The 25,713-nt window shown below is 31.4% G+C and overlaps 1 protein-coding gene across 10 annotated transcripts; it reads right to left on the reverse strand.

Annotated features, from left to right (window-relative positions):
- Window positions 1–14,600: 14,600 nt before the first annotated feature.
- Window positions 14,601–20,233, reverse strand: LOC107929483 (protein LNK1). Of its 10 annotated transcripts, XM_041082423.1 has the most exons (10): window positions 19,984–20,210; window positions 19,717–19,794; window positions 19,270–19,385; window positions 17,692–18,269; window positions 17,148–17,475; window positions 16,659–16,728; window positions 16,021–16,565; window positions 15,779–15,927; window positions 15,006–15,138; window positions 14,601–14,920 (listed from the first exon to the last, which is right to left on the reverse strand). In XM_041082423.1, the coding sequence occupies exons 3-10, from the start codon at window positions 19,291–19,293 to the stop codon at window positions 14,897–14,899; spliced, it is 1,851 nt and encodes a 616-aa protein (XP_040938357.1). In that variant the 5' UTR covers window positions 19,294–19,385; window positions 19,717–19,794; window positions 19,984–20,210; the 3' UTR covers window positions 14,601–14,896. The 10 variants fall into 10 exon arrangements, with proteins under 10 accessions (XP_040938357.1, XP_016716451.2, XP_016716429.2 ...); XM_016860962.2 differs by having other exon boundaries at window positions 14,601–14,917; window positions 16,021–16,728; window positions 19,984–20,233; XM_016860940.2 differs by having other exon boundaries at window positions 16,021–16,728; window positions 20,026–20,212.
- Window positions 20,234–25,713: the final 5,480 nt, after the last annotated feature.

Consider the following 25,713-nt stretch of genomic DNA (forward strand, 5'->3'; position numbering starts at 1 on the left):
GAAAATACTGAAATTTTTGAAAATATGGGAAGACTTCAAAAAAAATAATCATTTTCTAGTGGAGCCAATTAATATGGCGCCACCAGATTTCCCTGCCATGTCAGTTTCTTTTTTTTATTATTACTTTTTTGACTTTTTTTTTATGTTTTGTCTTTTACCTTTATTTATTTTATTTTATTTATTAATTATTATTAACTTTAAAAAATTTGAAATATATATTTGAAATATTTTATTAATATATATTTTTTAAAATTTTAAATATATATTTTGAAATTATTTTTTTAAATTTTAAATATTATTTTTTAAATATTAAATATTTTTTAATATTATAAAATATGTAAATATTTTAAACTTTCAAATTTGTTATTAGTTTTATAATAATTTAAATATTATTTAATTTGTTTTATAATATTTTAAATTATGATTTTTAAATTATTTTAAAAGATATTCAAACCATTTTTTAAATTCTATTTAAAAGTTAAAAATAATATTTTATTTTAAAAAGTGAAATTTGAATTAATAAAAAAATTAAAAAAAGATTTATTTGTTAAAAAAATGAATTTATTTAAAAATATATATTAAAAATTAAAAATTGAAATTAAAAATTAAAAATATATAATATAACTAGTCACATCATATTTTTTTAACAAATATATATTTTTTAACAAATATTTTTTTTATTAATTCAAATTTCACTTTTTTTTTACTTTTTTATTAACTTTTATCTTTTTCTTTAAATTTTTTTCTTTTTTTAAGTTTTATATTTTTTCTTATTTTATTTTATTTATTTTATTTATTTATTTTTTGTTATTAATTTTGAAATTTTTAAAATGTATATTTGAAATGTTTATTTATTTTATTTATTTTTTCTTTATCTTTATTTATTTATTTATTTTTATTTTATTATTAATTTTAAAAAACTTGAAATGTATATTTGAAATGTTTTATAATATATATTTTTTAAATTTTAAATATATATTTTTAAATTATTTTTCTAAATTTTAAATATTATTTTTAAATTATTGTTTAAAAATTTAAATATTATTTTCTAATTATTAAACATATTTTTAATAATATAAAACATTTAAATATTTTAAAGATATGACCTTTCAAATTTATTATTAGTTTTATAATATTTTAAATGTATATTTTAATTTGTTTTATAATTTTTTTAATTATGATTTTTAAATTATTTAAAATATATTATTTTTAAAGATATGACCTTTGAAATTTATTATTTATTTTATAATATTTTAAATTTAAATTTTAAATATTTTTTAAATCTTAAATATAATTTTTATAAATTATAAACTTTAAAATTAATTTTAAAGATATTCAAACGTTTTTTAAATTAAATTTAAAATTGTAAGAATTAATATTTTATTTGGTGGAGCCATTTAGAATGGCTCCATCACTTTATAGTGTACTTTTTTATTTTTTTTAATATAATAATTTAATATTTAATATTTAATATTTTATTTTGGTGGAACCATTCTTTATGGCTCCACCTCTTGGTTCTCTACCATATATAGAATGGTGAAATTATTGTGTTCACTAGGAGAGTTAAAAAAATCTATTCAAGATGAATAATGAGGTGTTTTTGGTGTATGTTATTTTTTATGGTGAAATTATAGAAGTGATGTTGGTTGTGTATTTCAAGGTCGGCAAAGAGTAGGTTTGCGATTCAAAAAAAAATGTGGAGCTAGCAAAAATGAAAAGGAAGATCTGTGCAAAAATAGCTATCTGTTGTGGAAGGGCGATGTCAAAATTATTTTACATGTTTCCAGTCTCTACAGACCCGTTCAAATTTTGTAAGATGCAGTTGTTAGATGATAATGACTTAGGCACTATAATGGAAATATGGTGGCCAACTGGGAGTGAGAACCCCCAACCAGTTGAATTATTTGCCGAGTTAGCAGACTTAGAGCCTGTTGTGAATGTTAGTCCAGTAAGTCAACATCACGAATTTGACTTTGATCTTAATGTTGGATGGACAGACCAATTAGAATGTGAAGGGACATCACAGATGCCCAAAAATTCTAATTATGGTGGGAGTTCGTATAACAACCCTACCCCCGGTCCCCGTTTACAAATACATCTAGAGGTGATAATAAGCACAGAGGCAAATGTCAGAGAAATGACCAATAATGGTGAAGATTCTAATCAAGACATTGAAGATTTTAGTGACCCCGATGTTGATGAGGTTCCGGGCAATATCGATGATGAAGGCCCGGAAGAGGTTGAAGATGTTCATGGCCCTTCATTCAGTAACTCAAGTCATTGTATTATTTTACGAAATGAATCTAGGGGCAACATGTTGAACGTATATCCAGATGCAGCACATGCATCCGATTTTCCTGAGTACGCTGATATAGTACATGCTCATAGATTGGCGATAAATTCACAGTTCGAAGAGTTATTCGTTAGGCAACAGTTCGAGAACAAGGCGGACTGTGTGTTTCCATCAAACAATACAGTATGAAGTTGTTGATTGATTACAAGGTTGTCAAATCTACACCGACATTATATGATGGGGAATGTTGGAGAGCCGGCGATGGGTGTGGTTGGCAAGTTCGAGCTGCATTTATACAGAGGACTCAATAGTGGCAGATAAGAAAATTAGAAGGGCGTCATACATGCAGTGTCGCACGTATGTCTCAAGACCACCAAAAATTGGATGCCAAAAGTATTTGCAACTGCATCATGCCAATAGTGAAAGATAGTCCAATCATTCTTGTGTCAACATTGATTGCAGACATGCAAGCTAGATTTCAGTACAGAGTTTCGTATAGGAAAGCGTAGTTGGCGAAACAAATGGCTATACAACAATTGTATGGTGACTGGGATGAGTCATACAATGAACTTCAGGGTTGGATTTCAGCGATGGTGGAGTACATCCCAGGAACTATCGTGGACTTGCAAATGTTGCCTTATAGAAGCCCTAATGAACAATTAGAATTGGGGAGAAGAGTTTTTCATTGACTGTTCTGGACTTTCGATCCATGTGTTAGAGCCTTTCCCCACTACAAACCGCTAGTGCAAATTGATGGAACATGGTTTTATGGAAAATATACCCAGATACTTCTGATTGCAGTTGCACAAGACGGTAACAGAAATGTACTACCAATCACTTTTGCCATCGTGGAGTCTGAAAACTCAGAATCGTGGGCGTATTTTATTCAAAACTTACGGAGACATGTTGTCAGGCAAGACAACATTTGCATTATCTCCAACAGATCAAATGGTCTTGTTGCTACGATTCGATAATCTGAGGTTCCATGGAGGTCCGTCTATTGTATTTGTCACAATGTTGTCAACTTCCACAATAAGTACAATAACAAAGACTGGCGCAAACGAATTGTGAACATGGGTAAAAATATCATATTTAAATTTGTATTTGTAATTATTTCGAGTTCATTTCCTAATTCAAATTGTAACATAACTTAAAATTGGAATACATACGTAGGATACGAGCTGGAAGCACACCGTTTCAAACATAAATTGGCGAGGTTAGAGACTGATATGGCGGGGTCCAATCCTTCTCTCAGAAAATGGTTAGGTAGCATGGAGCCGTGGCAATGGGCTCAATGTTTTAACGAGGGGTACCAGTATGGTCAAATGACAACTAACCTCGTTGAGGCCATTGACTCTGTCTTGAGGCGTACGCATCACTTTCCAATTTCAGCGGTTTTTCAGCCATATTTTATAGGCTAGCAACCTTAATGCCAAAAATGGGGTTGAAACAAGCAACACAGTTAGAGGCAGGACATGTGTATGTCGAAAAAATTAGGGATGCCATGAAAGAGAAAGCTCAAAGGGCTAGGTCGATGAATGCAGAACTATATTCTTGAAATTTGAAAACTTTTTGAGTGACAGAGTATATCGGTCACTGGTCGGGGATCTCACCACGGTCCTACGGAGTTGATCTCTGAAACAGGCGATATGCGTGTAGGATGTTCCAAACACTACGTTATCCATGTGCGCATGTGGTTGCAGCGTGTGCTACCTACAATTTGAATGCCGAACAATATATCGACGATGTGTACACACTTGAATGTACGTCGCGTATTTGGGGTAACGAGTTCCCCGTATTAAGGGATGTATCAACATGGGAAGTGCAACCGCCTGCGTTCGAGATATTTCCAGATCGGTCACTACGTAGGAGAATCAAAGGTAGACCGACAACAATGAGGATTCGAAACGACATGGATATAAGAGAACAAGTCGATCCAAAACGTTGCACCATATGTAGAACAGTTGGCCACAATCGGAGCAAATGTCCCCATAGCAACGTCTACACTGGTCAATCTTCACGGTCTGAAAGAAATTAAATGTTGTACATGATGTTTGCATTTTATGATCTCTTAGAAATAAAGTTTGTATTATTTAGCGTTAAGTTTTTACTTAAAATTAATAGTTGCAACTTTAAATACTTTAAAATATATTATAAATTATATAAAAAAGACTAATATATAAGTTATAGAACCCTAAACAAATACAAGAAATATTACATAACACTTGAAATTTACATAACTTAAAATTGGAAAGAACCGGGAGTGGTATCGTCATTCGCGGTATAGCGATTCACAGGCATTCATTGACGGGGTGGACATTGGGGTGTACTGTACACATCAGGAAGATCAGCAGCTAGATCGAACGTGGCCTGAAGCGGGGTGGAGTAAATGTTATTACCAAACATATCAAATGATATCGGTGGTTGCTCTGGGTGAAATGAACTCGAACTGCCTATGTCTGGGTGATATGAACTTGAACCGCCTATGTCCAGGTGATATGAACTACTCTGAGACTAATCACAAAAAGCGTCAACCCATTAGTCCGATGTGTTCAAAGGTTGGTCCTCCGAGTTGGGCTCCGCCATATGTTGATCCTCTAGCTCCCCCATAGGTTGATTTCCACGTCTGTAGCCATGACCCGGTACTATCATAAGTTGTCCACCATATAAATAAACACGCCATCGACTTATGTACCACTGCATATATTCAGTCGAGAGACTAAAGTCAAACATGCACGAGTGCATCTCAGGTCGCCTGTCGTACCGGGCATTCCATAGTGCTACAAAATATTGATGTTCCACGCTCCAATCTGTTGTATGTTTCCCTCTCATGGTCTTACCGTGGACTTCATCAAATTTTTCTGGCTCGACCGGCACAAATTGTCTACACCCAAATTGTCGCATAACTCGATCACCGTTGTACCACTCAACGGTTGAAAAGTTGAGCACCGACGTGTTAATGCACCACATATGGGCTTCAGCATGAACCCACTGAAGAATAATGGTTGCAATGTTCAGTGCAGAATACGGCATCCACAAGAACTACACAATATAACATAATGAGTTAAGTGACATCACACACTGCATGTAGATAAGTTAAATCAACGTTACTTAAACCATATAAATATATATTACTTTCTCTTCGGCATACGCCTCTATCATTTGGCGGTAAATGATTAATGTTTGGCTCGCACCAATTCCCGGAGACGTGGCCCATCTGAAATCGAAACAAACACGTTATGTTAAACTTTGGAAAATATTATCCACAGTTATGAGTCGTTAAATGTTAAGTATAATTTTGTTTTTACCTATTTATAAGTGGCCACGAATATGGTTGATGCCTAACAGCCGCTAGAAACGGCATCCTGTATAAAGCCCAAGACTGTAGCAGAACCAAACAACCAGCCATGTTACTAGCCCCATGTTTTGTTGCTCGGCAAAGCTCATAGTACAATGCGGCCAACACTGCCGATCCCCATCTATAACTAACAGCATGAGAAAAATCCTCCAATAGAGGCAAGTACTTTAAGTGGACCCTATTAGACGTGTTGTTTAACATAAGTACCCCCCAATCAACTGCATAATATAGGCTCGCGCAGCATACATCACCTCGTATTCAGTGGCAGTGCTCGATAACTCCTTAAAATTAGCTCTCAACCATTTTAATTTTAAGCATGTGAAATTTCATTCCCCATTATTAGGGGACCGTCCAAGCAATCTGCGGTATAGTACTGAAGGTTCCAACACATTGCTTCGACTCGTGACCACAGCACCGTCAACTTGTAACCCAAGTTGTATAGCGACGTCTTCTAATGTGATAGTGCACTCCCTGCACGGCATAATAAAAGTATGGGTCTCCGTACACCACCGCTCAACCAAGGCGGATTTTAAGTTTGCCCTCAGGTCAAACCTTCGAATCAATGCGACATCCCCAAATCCCGCCATCTGTAAGTATGGAATGATCTGGTCGCCCGGATCGTACTTGGGAAAATGAAACAGGGACCTCAAAACTCGATAACCATCCTGTATGGTAAATTTTTTATAAAAATATGATAAATCAATTATCTATATAATTTAAACATAAAATTATATATTGAAGACTAAAATTGAAAGGTTGAGAAAACAAAAACATCACACTTATACTATACCAACGTAGCCATTCTAAGTATTTTTTATTTAAGTTAAATTAAATAAGTAATAATATATTAATAATAGAATGAAGATTTGTCATAAAATATTAATCATAGTTAAGCATTAAAACTAAAGGCAACTATATAACAACAAAAAGTACATAAAAATAATAATAATATCCTAAGAAACTATAGGTTGTATGGGTAAATATAAAAATAAAAAAAAACTTATTTTTATTGAATTGATATCTATAATAATATATAGAGTTTTACATATAATATAAATTAGGTATATTCAAACTCGAAAATTTATCTTACATACGATAACTTTTATCTTACATATAATATATAGACTTATTTTTTTTAATATGTTCAAAATTTTAATATATTTAAATATATTCAGTTATTAAAAAATTAAAATTGGTTATACTCAACATTTTCTTTAACATATTTAAAAATTTAATATATTTAAATTTTTTTATGTTTTTTAACATTTTAAATATATTAAAAATCATTTTTCTCTTTTCCTATTAAAAAATATATTAAATATATTAACATTTTAAAACATATTTTAAAAAATATATTGAATATATTATAATTTTAATATTAGTTATACTTAACATTTTTAATATATTTAATCTTTTAAAAATACATTAAATATATTAAAATTTTAAAATTCGCTATACATAACATTTTTTAATATAGTTAATATCTTTAAGTTTTTAAACATTTTAAATCTATTAAGAAAATATTTTTTTCTTTATCTATTAAAACTATATATTAAATACATAAATTTATGAATGTATACTAAAATTAAAAAATTAATATATAAATTTATAAATGTGTACTAAAATTTAAAAATTATAATCAACACATACAGATTAATTTCATGCAAGAAAATAGCTAAAAAGGAATAATAATAACTAGATAGAGATTGCATTTATGAATCAAAATACGTTGAGCAAAGTACTGCTTAGCAAGAAAAAAAGAGAAACTAAAATGATTTTTTTATTTAATTCATAATTAATTCTACTGTTTCGTCGATTCTCGATGAAATGTGATACGTATTTTCAGAAGACATTTTAATATCTGTATAATATAAAAAACACATAAATACAATATAAATAATTATTATATTACAATAACTATAAAATATAAAAAAAATTAACTAACTTAACCTCTTTTTTTTTCTATCTTTTCTTTCATCTTTTAACAAATAAATCTTTTTTTAACAAATATTTTTAACTTTTTATGTATAGTTACATCACTGACTTGACGTGATTTTATAATATATGGTTTTAACTTTTAATTTTAAATTTTACTTTTTAATATATATATTTTTAAATAAATTCATTTTTTAACAAATAAATCTTTTTTTAACAAATATTTTTTATTTTCTAATTAATTCAAATTTCACTTTTTAAAATAAAATATTATTTTTTAACTTTTAAATAGAATTTAAAAAATGGTTTGAATATCTTGGCTTTTTTATAAAAATAGCACAAAAAATTTAATTCATTATCAAAATAACTTATTTTTTAATTAAACACGAAAGTGACCTGAAATCTACAGTAAAAGTTGGTGGAGCCAAATTAAAAAAAGGGTCATTTTGATAATTAATTAAATTTTTGGGGTTATTTTAATTAAAAAACTGAATATTTTTAAAAATAATTCAAAAATCATAATTTAAAATATTATAAAACAAATTAAATAATATTTAAAATATTAAAAAACTAATAATAAATTTGAAAGATCATATCTTTAAAATATTTAAATATTTTATATTATTAAAAATATATATTTAATGTTTAAAAAATAATATTCAAAATTTTAAAATATAATTTAAAATAATATTTAAAATTTTTTAAAAATATATATTATAAAACATTTCAAATATAAATTTTAAATTTTTTAAAATTAATAACAAAAAATAAATAAATAAATAAACAAACAAAATAAAATAAGAAAAAATATAAAACTTAAAAAAAGTAAAAAATTTAAAGAAAAAGACAATAAAAAATTTAAAAAAATAAAAAAAATTAAAAAAATTGAAAGATGGTGTCAGTGTACTCTGGTGTACACTGACACCATTTAAGTTGACTCTACCAGAAAATTTAAATAAATTTTTATTTTTAATTTAAAATAATATTTAAAATTTAAAAAGTAATTTCAAAATATATATTTAAAATTTAAAAATATATATATTAATAAATTATTTTAAATATATATTTTAAATTTTTTAAAGTTAATAATAATAAATAAAATAAAATAAAATAAATAAAGGTAAAAGGCAAAAAATAATAAAAAAGCAAAAGTCAAAAAAGTAAAAAAGTAAAAAAAAAAAGGGAAACTGACATGGCAGGGAAATCTGGTGGCGCCGTATTAATTGGCTCCACCATAAATTGATTAATTTTTTTGAAGTCCTCCCATGTTTTCAAAAATTTCAATATTTTTCTGGTATTTATACAGGTAGTGTCATTCTATATGGCTCCACCAAAAAATTAATTTTTTGTGCTCTCTGCTGGCGTGACAAGTTGGTAGCGCCATATAATTTGGCTCCATCAACTTTTACTGTAAATTTCAAATTATTTTGATGTTTAATTAAAAAGGTGAGTCATTTTGGTACTTAATTAAATTTGATAGATTATTTTAATAAAAAAACCGATTTAATAAGATTTGACAGGTATCTAGAACTCCCTCCCCACACTTAACCCATGTCAGTCTTGATATGGAATTGTAGGGGAACGAATCGTCATGATTTCATCCCAACGGTACGTGAACTGGTTAGAATCCATAACCCTTAAATTATGATAATAACTAAAATGAATATGCGAGCGGCTAGAGTTTCAGCAGTTGTGAATAGATTGCCTTTTGATGGATGGAAAGATACCACTACTGATGGTCGCAAGGGTGGCATTTGGCTTCTTTGGCTCTTGGCTATTGTCTCTATCAAGCACCTATGTGATACTGAGTAGAAGATCCACACCATCGTTAAGGTAAATGACAATGATTCTCAATGGATTTTATCTGCTATTTATACTAGACCTAGGATAAGAACATAAGTTATGGCTCTTATCCCCTGAGTGTTTCAATGCTTGCAATGATATTAGTAGGTACAATAGTAGCTGAATAAAACAAAATAAGCTCACATAATACTTTAAATTTAAATCAAAATAATTTGAATAAAGTTAAACCCCATCTCAAAATATCGGACACTCTATTAACATTTCATCTTTAGACAAAACATGAACTTATAAGTGATATCTTGGTGTAGTAATCGAACATTGACAATAAGATCATGTCAAATAATAAATCTTCCTTTGGGACGATTTATTACTCACATGCAAAACTAAATAATCGTCACATGTTTATTAACAGGGTTGTACTTGTAATTTTGTTAAATATTAACCTTCCTTTAGGCCAATCAATATTAAGTTAACTTAAATTACATGCACACAACCTGTTATATTTTAAAATAAAATAATTTTTCACAACAAAGGTCACTTTGGTGACTTATTGCTTTGATTAAGTTATTTTAAAATACATATTAACATACCAATATTCAAATGTAAAAATTACTCAATAGTCAAAGGTCAAAACTAAAATTTTTTATTGCACTACCGTTTCTGAAATAACCTAAAATAAAGTTGCCTAAATATCGTAAGAAAAAAAACCGAAAACATTAATCTTTGACTTTTTTTTAATACTTAAACAAGTGGCCATCAAAATTTTTACGATTAAAATTCAAAATCAGATTTTATAAAACCAAACTTAAACCCAAATTCTTTAAACATGTAATATCAAAACACCCAAAAATTAAATATATATTCATATAAAAAAAAAAGATAACAACTTCAATCAATAAGGTTTAACGTGCATTCAACCTAAACATATAATAAAATTACCGAAACATAAATTGGCAATTCTCTATAGAGAAAAATTCTCCCTCTATATATATTCAAAATATATGTGTTTGAGATTTCTTTAAAAAATTTTAATAGTCGACTAAAACCAAACTAGAAGCATGCAATCAATCTAAAAATCGTTACTTTATAAAACTAACAAAATATGAATCGGTAAATCTTCCCTGAGTTATGCGGAAATTCAAGAATCATTTATTTACATCAATTCAATATCAATTCATGAAAAATGTCTAATGGACTAACAGCAAATATATCCCCAAATTCAAACATAATAAAAAAACAAATCATGAATATATTTTATCTTTTTAACAAAGAATGCATAATATATATATAAAATCTGTCACGATTCAAGTCAAAGTCTGAATACATGAAAAATCAATAGAATGATAAACATATTGATATTACGATAAGGGTAATTATCATTCATTAAATATGTAATTTTAATATAATAACTTCATAATTACCATAAAAAACTATAATAATTTCATAACTATAATAACAAAAAAACATGAAAAAAAACACCGCAATTATTAAAACTAAACATATAATAAAGTAATGATTTCACAAATCCAAGTCCATTTTGTTTTAATTTAATCCATCAATTAATAATGTTTTAAAACCACGAGAAACCTATATGATTTAGGTTTTCTAACTGAAAATAAAAATGTTCAACCATGAATCCATTATTGGAAATCAAACTAAAATCTTTAATTGATTTAAACCTAACCACCTTATTAAATTCTATTTGAAAATATAATAATATATTTCATAAAACATTAATATACACATGAAAACATTAAATATTAATCATTTAAATCAATTAAAATTTGAATCGAACAAATAATGCAATAACACATTATAGCAATTCTTATCAATAAAATTGAGATGTGCCAAAACATTTTTTTTTAATGCACAAAATAAATTTACCTATAAATACACCATGGTATGCATTAATTATACTAATCCATTTACAATTACCAAATAAAACTAAAAATTTGTTAATCTTGAATTCTCAATTGTCGAATAATCAATGAAGTAATAGAATTCAACCGACATCACTTGTATTTGATTGCCCAATCTAAATTAAAGCACACACCTGCAAAATCCATCAAAGTTAAAAATTAAATATCAAAATCCTAAAAATTTAAAATAATCAAAATCTAAATGCTTTAATATAGATCTTCAAACATCAACATATATATAATGGAAATATTAAATCTATAAAATTTGAAAAACGAATCAATCCAAAAATAATAGAGAATTAATTCATTGTCAATGATTCGACATAACGAGGCTTTGATGCAACTTGTTATAATAGTAAAACTCTTTATACAAAACTTAATAAACTAGGATCTATCATGTCAAATTATCAAGAACAAAACTAGATGTTGAAGCGTACCTAAATCCATTGATATCTTGAAATCTTCGGGTCTTAATAAGCAATTTAGAGAAGGTGGCTCTCTATTTTCTGAAGATGGGATATCAAAAAAATTACGTATATGTAATTTAAGGACCATAACCCTAATATATAATTTTTTCACATTAGTCTTAATTTTTAATCAGTCCATCATCAATTAGAAATTAGTTATGAGAATATATACACATATTTAACCCATATTTTATTTATTAACTAAAACCCGAAAAAATTTAACTAAATTAGATTATTTTTAATTTAGACTAATATTTTATGATAGTAAATAAAAACATGTAATTATATTTATTATATAAGTAAGATCCATATTTTTTTAACATTATTCACTCATGGATAAAGATGGGATCTTTTCTATGTCCATGATGATTATGTCCAGCAAGTCAACATAAGAATTTTCACACTTTTGTTGTTTCAAGACAATAGACACGTCTCTATTACCACAAGAGCTAGAGCCTAGAAAAGGACTCTTTCACATCAATCAAGGTAACTGCTCAATTTGATGATCAAAAACCAAAAACTAAATCTTCCTATAGTAGTCTTTCAAATGTAGCATTATATCCTTGTTAGATTCCATCTAACTTTTACATTAAATACATGTTAGATGCTTGAATTTGACATCTAATCTATACATACTTTTTTTTTTAAATTTGATCTATACATTTATAAGTTTGACCATAGTTTAGATACAACTAACCCTTAAATTTAATTATAGAATCAGGTTTCTTTTACCAACTTTTAATGACACAAGCTTACCTGAGATTTCTCAATATATGATTTATGTTGAAAGAGTTTAACAAATACTGCAAAGAATCTTTGATTTCCAGCCAATTAGCCTTAGCAGTGTTGCCTACAAGATTTGGGTGGAAGCTTTAATCGTCTTAAACTAATCATGCAAGATACAACCATCCCTTACCAAATGCATCTGTGCATAGGAGAAATATATTTGATAATATAATTTTGGGCAACAAGATTATCCATACTATTCCTTAGAGAAAAAGAAAAGATATTGGGCACCTTGTATGTGTAAGACATGATCGTGTTAGCTAAAACTTTGTTGTTGTGGAATTGATAGACTCCAATGGGCGATAGTGTCAAATCATTTTTCATGCGCCAACACGGTTTCATATTAGGTCCTATTGAATGGTAGCCCTACAAAATCATTTTCAGACGAGGACTAAGACAAGTTGATCCTTCATCTCTTTGTTCATTTCTCCTATGCCAAAAATGTGTTATCACTAATGTTAATGAAAGTTGAGGAGATCAAAAAATGAACAAAATAGAAATAACAACTTGTCCCTAGTCTCTCGCTTACTATTCGCAGATGACTGCTACCTCTTCTTCAATGCAACATACATTCCTGTAGAGCACTCGAAGGAACACTTGCTCAATATTGTGAGTCATCTAGATTGTCAAGTGACTCGAACGAGTCTAAATTATTCTTCAGACCTTTATGACAAGCGTGGAAGGTGGATGGCAAGTATCCTTGACGTAAAAACTACCCAACCAGACAAATATTTAGGTATACGAAAGGGGGAAAATTTATAATAAACGGTTGTTCTTTCTACCAATCCTTGAAAATTGCAATTGAAATTAGAAACTTGAAAGTCCTTATGTGCATCCCAAGGTGGAAGACATGCACTTATCAAATTAATATCTTCCTTTGCTCTCATCTACTTGCTATCTTGCTTTTAAGGTGCCGAATACACAATTAATAGAGCTGATCACATTCTTAAATGTCTTTTATAGGAATATAATTTAGGTCAACAAAAAATACATATATATACTTAAGACACGTTATGCAAATCGATCTCAAAAGAACCTAAGTTTGCGAGGGTTTAACAGCATTACGAGAGAAGAAAACCTAACGAATCTTCACCGAACCTTGGTTTAGCCCAACAAATAGCTTTGGGTAAATGCTCTATGAAAAAAAAAAGCTTTAGACACGAGTGTGAACGGGTTTAATCCGATAGTGAGATGTATGTAAAGAGGGCATAAAGATCCAAATATGGAAAGGTAAACCTGTTTTCAATAGTGTCAATCATCTATCTTACAGCAAGCGATCCGCAAAATCAACTTGGCTTAAGAAGCCTTACCAATTTTATACATACTAAACAACAAACATTGAATTATCAGCTCATTCAACGGGTTGGGCGAGGACCAGCGTAAACAATGGACAAAAAAGAGTTTCTTCCTTTTCCAGGGTGTTGACCTATTTGTGTGGAAATTAATTCCTCAAGTTGATTTTATGTTAAAAATGCTTTCCAACACATTTGGCACAACTGGTATGGGATTCAATGCCTCAGGCTTCTATGGAGAATGAAGAACCCTTTTAAGGTATGTGTCTTTTTATGGTTAATGTTTAGGCAAAAACCTCAAAAGAAAATCCATGGAGCTAAGACAGATGTCAAATATAGATTTGTAAACAATGGATCACCTCCTTAGAGATTGTAATTTCGCAAAGACTGCATGGTCTGAATTTCCGTGTTGAAAGTTGGGATAATGCGTTGATTAAAAAACTGGATTACATTAGAAATCCATAATGAGACAAGACAAACTCGGAAGCATCAGGACTTGGGACCATATGGAAATGCAAAAAATGGCAATTTTTTTCAATCCAATTGGAGCCGCGAATCAGATTAATTGTGTGGCGCACAACATTATGGAGGCGTTTCAGGCTTTGAACAAAAACAGTGCCAGCTGAACACAATTGATATCTGACATTTGGCAATGGCTGTAAACAGAGGCTTAAATTGATCCAAAAGCATCTTCTGGATAGTAAAAATAAAAAAGTCTACAACCAGTCATTCTGGATGATTAAATGATAGCATGAAAAAGAATTCATTGTCATCATCCACGCTGAATAGTTTGAGAAAAGCAAACTGACGTATTAGTGACAGATAAAAAGGGTCACAAACCATTACCATTTACAACACCACAAACTACATCCATGTTAAACCAAACTGCATTTTATGTTGAAGGCCTTACGAGGACCATTTTACACCACCATAAATTAAAAAAAAAAAAAACTATATACTCTAAAAGGAGTTAACACTGATGTTAACAAATTCGTGGTTATCTGCTTTTGTTGTTGTCCACGATGCGTTGTGTTTTCAGCATATCACATGATGGAGCCATGAATCTGCTATTCATTAAAGGCTTTGAGGTTATGAAATGAAACATGAAATTTCTTCAACTTTAAGAACATGTGATAAAGCATATATGCTTACCAAGCCCTGAGGCTTAAACGCATTATCGGTAGTATGGTTTAGAGATGGACCTGAAGGCCTGTGAAATAACAAGTGTGCTATGGATCTATCTATAGGGTTTGTGCCAGTTTCCATATCCATAAATCGCGTGCACCTGGAAAGAACCCAATATTTAGAATTACAAGAATAACTGATTGGAAGACAGGATTAAATAAAAATTAAGGAACAAATATACACACATGACACTCAAAAGATGCAACATGCAGTTTAAAGTTTGGTACAGCCAAACCGACCATCGCTGTATTTACCTCTATTAATTTCTTTATTCACAAAACTAGTAGCAGAAAGGAGGCTTGTAAGTGGAAGAAGACTTTAATCAATATATGCTCAAATTGCAAATAAATTCCCACCTTACGGCTTTTCCAAAGGGATATCTAATACTAACGCATATCCGCATATCTGGACATGAGTACAGAAATGCAACATTCTAAATACCATACAAGCACATCAAAAGGCTTTAGAAAAATTCAGCAAACCCATATTTATCCGACATTTACACTATGGTTCAAAATTCAAAATTATGAGTGCCTTTATTTTATTAATATAACGATTTTGGGACAAGCTAGTTGGATTGGCCCTGATCTCCAGGAAGCCAAATATATAAACAATTCAAAAATATTTCTACCCACCATAGGTTTCAAGTGTTGACTTCCACATCATCATTATGTACCTTATTAGCGACAGTGCAATGTAAAAGGTACTAAGAAATTCACTTTCAAGCAACAACTACATACTTGTTTGTTTCATTGGCCACAAATGAACCAGCTTCATCTTTTTCCTCTTTGATGCCACCTTTCGTATTTGTGCAATTATGCCTTTGTTCAGCACTCCTAGCCAAACGATACAAACTATCCCGTATGCACAATTTTGTCCGGATATCCAACTGAAAAATCCAAGTAGTTTAACTTGATCAATTACAGTGTTTATTAACTGCCAAAAAGAACATGTGATCACAAAATCTTTCCATCTATGATACCTTTTCCATGACTTGTTGAAGCTGCCAAAAACTAGATGTTTCTAGTGAGACTTCATCCAACACAGAGCTCATACAAGAGCTTAGCTGATCATTTGAAGAATCTAATTGTGTCAGCTTCCCTACACTAACTGCTTCAACTTCACTATGACCTTCATCTTGTTCAGATTGACGGACCTGCTTTTGAACAGTAACTGGATCATAAAATGCCATCTTACTACCCACTTTTGCATGTTTGACATTCTTTTTCAGTGGGGCTAGTTTATTTTGCTGGTAATGTAGCTTTTCTCTCTTCTCATTCATTATAATGGCAGGACCCCCAAATGAAGGCTCACTAGAGCTTTCTATAGACTGCACCTGATCTGAAGCATAAGATGACTCGTTTGTCGAAGAAGGGTAACCATTATTTTCAGATTTGATACTGGAAAAAGTTCGACAACCTAAAAGCTGATCCAAAGGACTGCTATAGTTGAGATGCATATAAGGAATGTTTGTCTGTACGCAACTCACAGAATCAGGTCCAATGTTTTGTTTGTGCTGCTGAAGGTCTGATGAGGAAAAGAATTGACAGGATGAATCAGTAAAGGTGTGCTTCACATCTGCAGAGTGCTTGATATTACCATATTGGTTAAAGGAACCACCATTTTCCAGATGTTGATCTTTTCTCTCTCCTGATGCACTCAGTTGCTTTGACTGCTTTTTTGGACTGATCTGTAATTTGGAAAAAAAAATCAACACGTCAACAATATGTCAAGGAAAATCTATAGAGAAGAATCTTTCCTCTGAAACCAGCTCAAGAGTGGAGTATGTTGATCATTATCTAACTATAAATTGGACCTTTTATATCAATCATGAACATGCACTATAAAGAAGATATAATTCTTGGATGATAGCAGGCTGCATTTTCCTTCAAAGTCCCACCATAGTCATATTTCTACTAATCTTTGTAGAATGCAATTTATATTCAGAAAGGGAAGTGCCTAGAAGGTTTTTGGAGGAAGACGAGTTCTAGCTGCCAAAAGTGCTAAAAGCTAGATATCTACATATCTAAAAGCTAGATATCACAATGTGAAATTAAAATAAAAATCAACAGAGAGGTAAAATTTAGAAGCAAGGAACAGCTTACTAACCTGCTGTTCATTGGGTGTCAACTCATCCTTAGTTTCAGGTTCTTCATTGAATACATTTAAATAGGACATGTGAGCTACACCAGCGTTATCACCTTTCACATTAAGGGAACTTATTCCGTCACTTAGACATACAGTTTTCTTGCTGGAACCAATTGTTGCAGAAGCTGCACTGTCTGGTCTTGAACTTGCACAATGCTCTAATAGATTATTAAGTTTAGTATCTGCCTTCAATGCATCCTGACAACTTTCAGTCACTTGTGAAGATGAAAACCAGCACAAATCATCTTCATTACTGAGACTCCCTAACCCAAATGTTGAATCACAACTCCTTCCAGAAAAATAGGAATGAATAAGTATTAATAATACTCTGTAAACCTAAATATACACATGCAAACATATAAGGTGCAGGTACATATATGTTGATACCAATAGATGTATGAATTTTGGTACTCAAACAAGGGAGGTACTACTCAAGCTACATATCAGATGTTGCATATTAGAGGATAACATGAAAAATAATTAATAATGGGATTTTATAAACTACCTGAACATCCTGTCAACATCCTCAAAATTGCCGATGTCTCCCCAGCCATAATATAAAAGATCACTGTTTTCTTTGTCTTCATTCCTATTATTAAAAAAGCTGAGATCATCATCAGCTTTGGATATGTGATTTAGTGGAAAACGGTAAACATTATTGTCCTCTGTAGCACACTTATCAACCAAGATAGAATCATCAGAATAAAACTCACTCCCCACTGAATCTATATTGACAGTTTTTAGACCATAGTTGGACAACCTTGGATCATCAGAAGCCAAGCTTGTTACTTCTTTGATTGATTCATTATCACCGGCAGTGCGAAACATACCATCAGGACTGTGAGACCACAGACCCTTCTCTAACATTCTGTTTTTGGTCAAAGTATGTATGCCTTTTTCCTTCTCCCCCACAATACTATATTTAGTCATATCCTCAGAAGTCCTACTAACTTCAATCACTTCATGTCGTGGTTTTTTTCTACTATCACCTTGAACTTCGAACTGAGATCCATATGCATCAACAGTATGAGGCACTATATGATCATTACTAGCACCAAATTCATCCCAAACATTATCTACAAGCTGTAACATGAATTAGTCAGGTTTAGTCAATCAGTAATTCTTCATCAAAGGAAACTAAAATAAAGAACATGAAATTTAATAATTTTGAACAATAGATATACATCCCTTAGATGGAACAAACATTTCTTAATGGTAATGCAACCAAAAACATTAAGGTAACTAAAAAGCCTCAGAGCAAATCTGAAAAAACAATGTTTCAAAGAATAGCCATCCAGTTATGAGCCAATCAGATTAAATCCTATTCCTAAGTAATTTTTGGTAAGTAGCCACATTATGCTTGAACCCATTCTTGCACACTTCAACCCCCAGGTTTTAACCATTAAATTAGATAATAGCTTTATTGCAACAAAAATTGGTATTATAAAACAATCTAATATTGGCATATCTAGTCCTTAAAGTGAATAAAACATTTGCTAAAACAACACTCTAAAGAAGAAATTAGTATAAAGGTTCCATTTTTCAGTACAATGCTATTAATCTCTAACTAATAAGCTTAGCTTCAATCCTTGACAAGCACCATGAAATAAAACAATAAAACCATGTCGGGTTGAAGTCCATTGATGGTTATAACATAAACATATAAAATAGCTCCATCACTGACAGAATATAAATATCAAACTAGAACTTAAACCTAGCCTGCTCCAACAAATAAGGGATCACACTGAACCCTGAAATCCCAAATTATCAACAACGTCAATTGCCAACAGAAAACCCTGAAACAAAGGAGCCTAAAAGCTTCAAATCCGTCACATCCTCGATTTTTCAATAAATACCACTACTACTATCATAACAAAAGAGGCACTAATCCACATTAAACAACTTGAAACTTGCAAGTTCTATTGACATGTGAAATCTAGTGGGCAACTGAAAGTACAACCATATCTCAAGTTGAATCAAGAAGCTCAAATTATGGCATCCCGCACAAGCTTTATTGGCATGGTGTACAATTAAACATGAAAGTAAACTGAATAAACTTAAAAAATAATTTCAAGAAACTTACCTCAAACATGCACAAGTCAGTCATTCCTCAAAGATCCTTAGCCACCACTAAACACAAATTCAACCTTTTGATCCGCTGTCATGTTTATAGCAGAGAATTATGTCCGGTTTAGCTTTCTGACGAAGAAAACAGAATAATTATAACAAATTAGGAAAACCCTTCAGCAGAAATTAAACCAACTCAAAATTTTCAATCATGATCAAGTTTAAAATCTAAAAGCTACGGATACAAATAAGAAGAAAAAAGAGTAATTTTCTTCAATCTGCATCCCTTATAGCATTGAATATACACAGTAATCTAGTATTTTTCAAATTCATTATGTTTCGTGTAAATCTATTTCCATAACGAACTTTTCCTTAAACCACAGACGAATTCAGAAAATAAAAATTCTAATTTTATTAACAGAAAAAAAGATAATAATGTAAACGCTATAAGAATCAGATTTACCTTAGCTTTTAGTTTAAAAATATATAAAATTCCGTTTCATTTCCTGCACTTTCTCAGCAACCAAACAAAAATACACATCTACAAGAAAAGCCAAATCTAAAGGAATCAACAATAAAATCAAATTTCAACGAAATATAAAACATCAACGATCTCTTAACAGAAGACTCGTCTGAAGCAGACAATTATCACCTGAAGATCAACTACTCCAATGAAAAAACAAAAGAAAAAAACAAATTTCTTTTTCCCGCAATAAACGTAAAACTTCACCGTAAAATGAAGGCTACGAAATCCACAGTAAAAGCTATTCACCAGTTAACAAAGCCAGCTCTCTCTTTTTTACCCTAAATTCAAAAGATGTGATTTCCAGTAGGTTCTGGAGAACAATTGAACAAAGTAAGCACTCGATTTTTTTAAATTTATAATTTGTTTGTTTTTTCTGTGAATGGAAATAAAATAATAATTTAATTAACTATTTTCAAAAGGCTAAAACGTAAAGGAAGGAGATGGTAAAGATGAAACGTGGCGAGGAGATCAAAACAACGGCTGTGCTAAAACGGGTAGATACCATAATTAGTGGACGAGAGTAAGGCGATGAGATCCGATCAGTTTCTTTGATGTGATTGGTCCACGTACGTACAAGATTGGGAAATGTGGACGCGTCCAGGACACTTGGCGAGGAATACTTGAAAGATGGAGTTCACCGTTCACGTGGTTTAGCGTGATTTGGGTGGTTTTTAGAAGTTTAACATTTTTTAATTACCTTTGTCTGCCGACTCTTCAGTTTTTTAATACTAAAATATCAATTGAGTTGTTACGGGGGCGACCATCGCTCTGTTGATTCTTTCGCGAGATGTTGCGGAGAAACTGCTGACTTTGCATACATTACTATTACCTGCTGTTAGGGTTAATAGGGTAACAACAAATTTGAGTTGGCCATTGGTTTTATGATTTAAAAGAGTGAAATGGAATTTGAATTAAATTATTTGAGTTAAACTAAGTTATCATATAATTAAATTTTAATTTATTTTTAAATTTTTATAATTACACTATTAATCATATTTTGATATTTATTATAACTATTTGTTCCGTTATGTTAGAGCCGACTCTGTCTTTGGTGCTTGAGCATCCAAGATCCCCCTGTGCCCTTTGTTCTAGAAAGGGCAACCAAAAAGTTTTAAGGACAGAAATAGAGTATCACAAGGAAATGAGGACTCCTTAATGGTGGATGTTGCAAGGGGAAAGCCAACATTTAAAAATAAATTTATGGTTGACAATAATAAAATTGAATCTTTTGGTGCGTGAAAATTCGGTAATAATATTGAATTGCAAGATGGGATGGGTGATACATACATAGATGGAGTGAAATTTATTAAATTTCATTCACTAAATGTGTCAATTTTTAAGTTTGAAAAATCAATTACCTGTGACAAGTTTTTGGATGGGATTTAGGCATTTCTAGGTCAATATGTCTTCATATTGATCGAACATCTATTTTTAGCTTCACAATATTAAATCACTCGATTTTGAGTTAGAGAGTTTAAATTATTACTATTTTAGTGAAGGCTTTAAATTATTACAATTTAAATCACTCGATTTTGAGTTAGAGAGTTTAAATTATTACTATTTTAGTGAAGGCTGCGCGAGTAAAATTTTTGGATTGGATTATTACAGGAAATTATGAGTTTCGGACTTTAATTTGAGTTTAAATCATATTGGGTTAGATTTTTAAGTTTAGTTATTATATATAAGTCCAATATTATATTTATTAGGTTTTATTATTTTATTATATATTTATTTTGAATTTTACGATTTTTTTAAGCATTTTAAGTTATTTAGAAGTTTTATGTTTATTAGTCAACAAGAAAGTTTAGTTTAAAACTATTTCTTATTTAGATTAATTAGAGTTTTATTAGACTTGAGAGTTTTATTTGGATGTAATTAGTTAGCCTATATAAAAAGCCTCTTCATTGTTTATTAAAAACACAATTGTTTTTCATGCAATATTGCTTTCTTGTGACTTTTAGACCATCTACTACGACACAGATTGAATAATTTGTCTTGAAATAGATAAAACTTCCACGCTAACGCTATCGTTGCATATGATCCATATTCCACCTAAGCTTCAACCTGAAACGAGTTCCTAAAACTTGTCCTACGAATCATAGCATCCATTGTTGCTCCACTTATTCTGGTTTCAAATAAAGCAAGTACCTTGAAAACTGAGATAAATGGAGTAAATGATGATTAAAACAGAGGTTTTAATGCTAAAAGTGAACTAGCTCGCAACTTGAAAATGGGTATTTCACAATATCTTACAAGTGTCACAACATCAGGGTCTTGATGTCACGACATTCTCAAACAGTCTGCTCATAGTGTCGTAGCTATAATAGCACGGTGTCGCAACATTGACCCTAATTTTAGCCTGAAGTCTCAAACTTCAAACTGACGCTCATGTCGCGACAATGGAATGCTAATGTCACGATATTCATTCTATTTTAATCCACAAATCTTTACTCGAAACTGTTGCCAATGTCGTGACACTAACACCCATGTGTTGTGACACCAACCATGGTTTTGATACAATTTACTTCAAATGTTAATTCATCAACCCCTTACAGAAAACCTCTACGAAATATTAATAAAATCTAGTCCTAAATGAAAAAATTAAAAATCCAAAAATTCAAATTCAAATCCATAAATTCAAATAATATTCACAACTGCCAAATAATTAAAAAATGTTTCCTGGCCAATCATCTGTGCCCCCATAAGAATCCATCAAATAAGTGATATATGCTTAACTTCTCTACTTTTTCCACAAGTTAGTTATTTGTCCCTTCTTCCTTAAGCACCGCCAAATCTTCAAATCTTTCCTGAGCTTCTTCCCTCATGGTTGCAAATGTACACCTAAAATTTCAAACTACTGCAAATACCATTGATCAAGTCTATTAGTATGATGAAAATTTGAGGAATTAAGTGAATGACAAGCATTAATAGGATAATAAGAATTTCTCATTTCTGAATAGGAATTAACACATTTGAATACCTCTACATCATCATCGATTTTCATAATGAGCTCTCTTTTTTCCTACATCAATGGTGGATTTAGAAATAGCCAAATATGGCCTTCCTAAGATGGAAATTTCTAAATCTTCTTCAAAATTTAGCACAATGAAGTTAACCAAAAAAAAACTGTCTAACTTTGACTAACACATCCTCTAACACACCTTTAAGATACATTAAAGATCTATCAGCAAGTTGCATAGTAATCGAAGTATCTCTTAACTCCCTTAAGCCTAATCTATGATAAATATAAAAAGGAATTAGATTAATGCTAGCTCCTAAATCACAAAGAGCTTTCCCAAAATTTACTCCCTCTATCTTTATATGTATAGTAAAACTTCTAGTATCTTTAAGCTTAGGAAAGATTTTCCTAGTAATAATCGCACTACACTCGACATTCACAACTATTTCTCGCCCTAACCTATCCTCTTGTACCTAAACATTATTTCTCTAAGGAATTTAGTGTACTTTGGCATTTTTTCAATTAATTCAAGTAAAGGTAGATTGAGTTTCAACGATTTAAACATACTTAGAAAACTTACAAATTCTTAATCATCATTTATTTGTTGGTGTTAGACACACTTTATCCGGATGAAGTATGTACTTTAATTTGGACTTTAATAGCAATGTAATGTATCCGGATGAAGAATGAAGAAAGAAAAATACTTGAAATTCAAGCTTTGAGTTTAAGCAGGGATAGAAACAGAATTTAGAAAGCAAAGAAAAGTGGAGCATATAGAAGGAAAATCTAATGATTTCATTCAAAAGAAACATAGGCTTAAAGCCATTACATATACCAGACATTGGCTGGTCAAAAACAATAAATTCATCACCTAAACATTACCTAACTTCACTAGTTACATAGGGACTAGGTGATTTTTCTTGTAAACATAAACAAAGCTGGTGATCAGCTCTATCACCATCAAATTACATCAAACATAAACTAAACCAAGTTCAAAATATGGACTAAACAAACTAAACCATGAAAACTGAAACAGTAGCATGGTTCTTCATGGTTCTTCATCTGGTTAACTCATATTTCCACTGGATAACTTAAGCTTTGTGATCAGCTCCTTATCTGCATGAGCTGTATATCCACCTTTGTTGCTGCATGTGTTGTATGGGAACTAAATTCAACACTCTTTCTTAGTTTCCATGCTTGTAACACCTAGTTGCTTTCTCAGTTTTATAAACTTTGACACACCAAGGGCCTTTGTGAAGATATCAGCAACCTGTTCCTCTGAATTGCAATAAATCAGCTCCACCTCTCGAGTTTGTTCCATCTCCCTTATCACATGTAACTTGAGGCTGAAGTGCTTCGTTCTACCATGGAAGAGAGGATTCTTTGCAATTACAACAGCACACTTGTTATCACAAAAGATCTATGTTGCCTCCCTTTGGTGTAGGTTAAGATCAGCTAGAATTTTTCTCAACCAAATGGCTTGATTTATAGCATTGGCAGCTGCAACATATTCAGCTTCTGCTGTTGATTGAGCCACCATCGATTGTATCCTTGAGCTCCAACAAAACATGGTTGAGCCAAGGGTAAAAGCATATCTAGAGGTGCTTTTCATATCATCACTTGAACTAGCCCAGTCACTATCAGTATAGCCTCTCAACTTCAAACTTTCAGCTTTGTTGAATAACACACCATAGTCAAGAGTGCCTTTGATGTGCCTTAGCACTTTCTTTGCTGCTTGAAAGTGCTGGACATTACAGCAATGCATAAACCTTGATAACATATTCACAGCAAACAAGATATCTGGCATAGTTACTATCAAATATAACAAGCAACCAACTAGGCTCCTGTAGATAGACTCATTGACTGGTTCATGCTCTCCTTGGCTTGACAGCTTCATTCCAACAGCAATAGGAGTGCTTGTTGGCTTACAATTCTCCATTGAGAACTTGGACAAAACCTTCAAGGTAAATGTTCTCTGTCACAAGAAGATTTTTCCTTCTGCTTGGCGCACCTCCATTCCCAAAAAGTATGTCATTAGCCCCAAGTTAGACATTTCAAACATGTCTTTCATTTTGGCTTTGAATTCAGCCAACATGTCTTGATCTCCTCCAGTCACCAAAAGGTCATCGACATAAAGGGATACAATAAGCTGTATTTCAGCTTGATTCTTCTTGACATATAGTGTTGGCTCACTAACACTTTTGTTAAATCTCAAACTGACCAAGTAACTGTCAATTCGAGCATACCAGGCTCTAGGAGCCTGTTTCAGGCCATACAATGCCTTCTTAAGCCTGTACACCATTTGTTCTTTGCCAGACACAACGAAGCATTAAGGCCGATCAATGTAGATCTCTTCTTCAAGGAAGTTATTTAGGAATGCAGACTTGACATCTAACTGATGAATGGCCCATTGCTTTTGTGCTGTTAAAGCAACTAGCAATCTGATGGTGTCAAGTCTGGCTACTGGTGCAAAAGTCTCCAAGTAGTCCAGGCCATATCTTTGACTGAAGCCTTTGGCAACAAGTCTGGCTTTCAGCTTGTTTAAACTGTCATCAGTATTTTGTTTGGCTCGCTAGACCCATTTAACACTAATGGTCTTTCTGTTGGTAGATCTTTCAACTAGCTCCCATGTTTGATTCTTCTGAATCATCTTGATTTCTTCAACCATAGCCTGTTTCCATCCTTCATCAGCTTCAGCTTCTTCAAAACTGCATGGCTCCAATATGGCAACTTGTGCTCTTTCATAAATTTCAGCCAAAGGTCTAGTGCCTCTGACTGGCATGCCATCAATGTCTATTTCAGGACTAACTTGATTAGGTTCAGCATGATTAGCTATCAGCTCTTCAGAAACAGCCTCTGGCTCATTCTTTTCCCAATTCCAGCATCCTTTTTCATCAAAGATCATATCTCTGCTTACTTGAATTTTGTTTATTAAAGGGTCTAAGATCTTGTAGCCCTTCTTGACCATACTATAT

The sequence above is a fragment of the Gossypium hirsutum genome, chromosome A12 (assembly GCF_007990345.1).
Source record: "Gossypium hirsutum isolate 1008001.06 chromosome A12, Gossypium_hirsutum_v2.1, whole genome shotgun sequence".
NCBI classification, from domain to species: domain Eukaryota; kingdom Viridiplantae; phylum Streptophyta; class Magnoliopsida; order Malvales; family Malvaceae; genus Gossypium; species Gossypium hirsutum.

Excerpts from the sequence above, each read along its gene's own strand:
- LOC107929483 (XM_016860940.2), bottom strand. The coding sequence starts at position 19,293 with ATGACTGACTTGTGCATGTTTGAG. Across the intron at positions 15,928-16,020 it reads TTCAACAAGTCATGGAAAAG|TTGGATATCCGGACAAAATT; the intron begins GTATCATAGATG and ends TGGATTTTTCAG. Across the intron at positions 15,139-15,778 it reads GTGGCCAATGAAACAAACAA|GTGCACGCGATTTATGGATA; the intron begins GTATGTAGTTGT and ends GGTTCTTTCCAG.